Source organism: Musa acuminata, chromosome BXJ2-9 (genome assembly GCF_036884655.1).
Source record: "Musa acuminata AAA Group cultivar baxijiao chromosome BXJ2-9, Cavendish_Baxijiao_AAA, whole genome shotgun sequence".
NCBI lineage: Eukaryota > Viridiplantae > Streptophyta > Magnoliopsida > Zingiberales > Musaceae > Musa > Musa acuminata.
The window spans coordinates 15,343,667-15,347,308 of NC_088346.1; the positions used below are offsets into that span (position 1 = coordinate 15,343,667).

A 3,642-nucleotide genomic window follows, 5' to 3' on the forward strand; every position below is an offset into this window, starting at 1 on the left:
CTAATTATAGTTATTGACCAATAGAAAATAGTTTATATTATAGTAGGATTCCTTAGGAGATGCCCTTGATACGAGAAACTCTCATAATAACTTATCCTAGACCATTTGCTCTCGTCTATAAATAGATAAGACCTCTAAGGGCTAAACAGAGGTATATACAATTGAGAGATTAAGGTTTTTCTCTTAATCTCCCTCATCCATCAATCTAAGTGGTCTTATAAAAAGATAGGAAAAGAAGATAAGATTGTTTAGTTCTCCTTAATATCTCATGTCCGACGATGGTGTGTCTATAGATCAGATAAGATTTATTTTTCTGAATAACAACGAAAGGTATGTATCGTTATATTATTTAGATATATTATTATTTAATTTCAGATTTAAATTTTTTTTTGTATTACATGATATTTTAGGATAGCAAAACATGTTTGGCATACGCCATGAGCATCATTCTACAAAACCAAGGGACAGGTCTCACTGAATCGAGCTGATGTAGGAGGAAGGATCAGGCGGTCCAGGGACTGCCGTCGAACCATCTAGCATCTGAGTTACTTTCTGCATCGTTGGCCTCAGCGAAGGATCCTCTTGGATGCACCAAAGGGCCACCTTCACGAACCTTTCCACCCTCCTCATATCAGAGATTGCTTGGTCATCACCCTCGACGACCAAGTCCAATCTACCATCTCTGAAGCAATCATTTACCCAGTATGCCAGTATGGACTCCTCTTCGTTTTGCGCTTCAGGCCGCACATTCCTTCTGCAACATATGATCTCCAGCAGCACCACACCAAAGCTGTACACATCAACCTTCGATGTTATCCCTGTGTTCCTGAACCACTCGGGTGCGACGTAGCCTTTGGTTCCCCTAATATCTGTCTTTGTCCGAGTCTGATCTGTCCTCAGAAGCTTGGCCAAGCCAAAATCCGATATCCTTGTAGTGAAATTGTCATCCAACAATATGTTCTGAGGCTTTATGTCACAATGGATAACTTGACTGAAGCACTCTTCATGCAAGTATTGGAGGCCCCTTGCGATTCCAAGAGCGATCGGGATCCTTTGGTTCCACTCTGGCCTCTCATTTGCAAAGAGGAATCCCATCAATGAACCTTTGCTCATGTACTCGTAAACCAGAAGCCGTTCGGCTCCTTCGTAGCAGAATCCCAGCAACCGCACCAGATTCTTATGGTATGTTTTGGCAATGGTTTCCACTTCGTTCATGAATTCCTTCTGTGTCTCTGGAAATACCTTATCGAGTTTCTTGATTGCGACACAAGTTCGAGCCTCGTCTTGCAAGAACCCCTTGTATACCACACTGGAACCACCCCTGCCTAGCTCCTCTCTGAAGCCATCGCTGGCTTCCTTGAGCTCGTTATAAGTGAAAGGCTGGAGACTCAATGCTGACAAGATTGAGGCAGGCTGAAGCTCACGTGACCTCCTAGAACAAGTGCAGTAGATCACCACGAGGATGGCTGTGAGCAACACAAATACGGAGGCCCCCAGGAGCAGCGATCCTAGCAATATCCAGGTTCTTTTGCCTTTGTTCTGGCGAATTGAACATGGAGGTACGGATTCCGACTGATTAGCTTTGGGCACTTTGATGAGGACTTTTTTGTTGCCATAGCTGCCGGTCCTCCCGATGGAAAGGGGAAGCCTCTTCTTATTGCAATTCCCATCATCATAGATAGCAACCGCACAAAAACAATCCGTTAAGCACTCCTCTCTGCATTGTTCCTCATCTATGGAGCCATACTGCTCATAGTCCGATGAAGGCCAATCAACATTTGTCATGACTGTGAATTCATATAGCTCATGCGTCTCCGATGCATCAGCCTCACAACTCTGGGCAGCAAAATCAGGCTTGCACCCTCTGTACTTTCTGTCTGCATCCAGGAAGGAATACTGTGGTGGGCACTCGCAATCGACATGTTGGTTTTCATTGAACCTGCAATAGCTGTTGAATCCACAAGCGCCACTCCCTGCACCTGAGTTGGTCACTTGGCATATATCAGGGGGCTGGAAAGCCACCGGCGTCCAGCCATCGCTCCACACGCCAACTGTTAAGCCATTCCTTGGGTGTATGTAATGTCTGAAGACCCCATCGGCATCAAGAGTTGCCCTTTGGTAGAAATCTTGCGTCGAGTGCACTCCACTGGAAGTAATGGCGACTTTACTATTGTCCATTTGGGCAAAGTAGATGCCTGACACATTGAAGACAAGTTGCGATCCATTTCCGACGGTATTGCTAGCCCAATAAGCATCATATTGAAAGCCGGATGGGGTAGCCACTGTGTAAAGCACGAGATTGCCATCAGTTTGGACTTGGAGGGTGAATCTTCCGCTGGAGTAATCATCATCCATCAAATGAGCGGAAAGGTGGCTGCCGAGATCCAACACTTGCGACGGCAATATGGTGTCTGAAGGCACCTGGAAGCTCTGCCATCGAGGCGAACCTTGAGAATTCACGAGCATGAAGTTGCCAGTGTCGAGCATAGCAGCATAAGAGGCGTTGGTGATTCCGGCATTCCACACCTCACTCTCGGTGCTGTCCTTGAGCGAGAGCCGCCCATCCGTCGTCAGCTCCACCTTGGACCCAGCCTCCACGGGATTGTCACCATTGGCATACCAAACCATCGTTTTGCTCGATATCTTCTCGAACCAGATAGCCAGCAGGAACATGCTGCTGTTGGTCGGAAGGGGATGGAACCCGAAAGCAAAGTCGCCCGAAGGGGAGAGCCAAGAGGTGTTTCGGCCAAGCGGAGTAAGAGAGGAGCCCAAGCTTATGTTCCGATATCTCTGAGCATTTGAAGGGCCAAGAAACAGAAGTAGCATGATGAGCACACAAGGATGCCTGAAGAGAACAAAGGATGCCATCCTCGGGAGATCTCAGAGCTCCTGATGCAGGTGTATATGCATTGCATGCCTGTCTGTTACTTAATATGGTAGTCGTTAGGTACGTCTTGGTACAGAATATGACGATGGATTCCACAAGCCGGAACACGTTTTCCACGGAGACCGCTGGTCGACGAAGCGAGGTCTGAACGATTAACTCTTTCTCAGCGCGGAAGTCTTCCCTGCGGTTGACCGGTCATCAACAAGAAGCCGGATTTGAATATCCAATTGAAAGTCGTCGACGATGGTTTTTCCTGCATTCATTGTCGGAATTTCTGTGCTTTTACTTGTTTGATCATCCATCGGATGTGGACTCCAACACCCATAAGACGGCCGACGAACGTTATTCTTCTGGTCAGAAAGAGAAATCCATTACTTTTGTTTATAAGGGTCTTCAAAGGGGACACACGCCCACGTGACGAAGCTATTGACCAAACTTCGGCTTCTCTGGAGGAACGATATTGAAAACCACTTTCACAATCCACCATTTTTGAGGTTGCTCTTAGCATAAAATTGTAATCTTGTTATTCGTAACGAGAAAAAAATTTTATGTCAGAATTGAAATAGATCTAACAATATTACAATACGTATTGTAATAAATCTTATCTGATCTAGGAGAACGAGATCCTTCTCATCTCTTCCTATCTTTTCACATAAAAACTTTAATCTCTCAATTGCATTAAGATATTCTATTTTAGCATCTAGAGGTCCTGTTTATTTATAGATGAGAGCAAAAAATTTAGGATAAGTTATTAT

The 3,642-nt window shown here is 45.3% G+C and overlaps 1 protein-coding gene across 1 annotated transcript; it reads right to left on the reverse strand.

Moving 5' to 3' along the window:
* Positions 1–429: 429 nt before the first annotated feature.
* On the reverse strand, positions 430–2,868 carry LOC135622187 (G-type lectin S-receptor-like serine/threonine-protein kinase LECRK3). Its single transcript, XM_065123829.1, has one exon. The coding sequence runs from the start codon at positions 2,866–2,868 to the stop codon at positions 472–474; it is 2,397 nt and encodes a 798-aa protein (XP_064979901.1). The 3' UTR covers positions 430–471.
* Between the last annotated feature and the right edge of the window lie 774 nt (positions 2,869–3,642).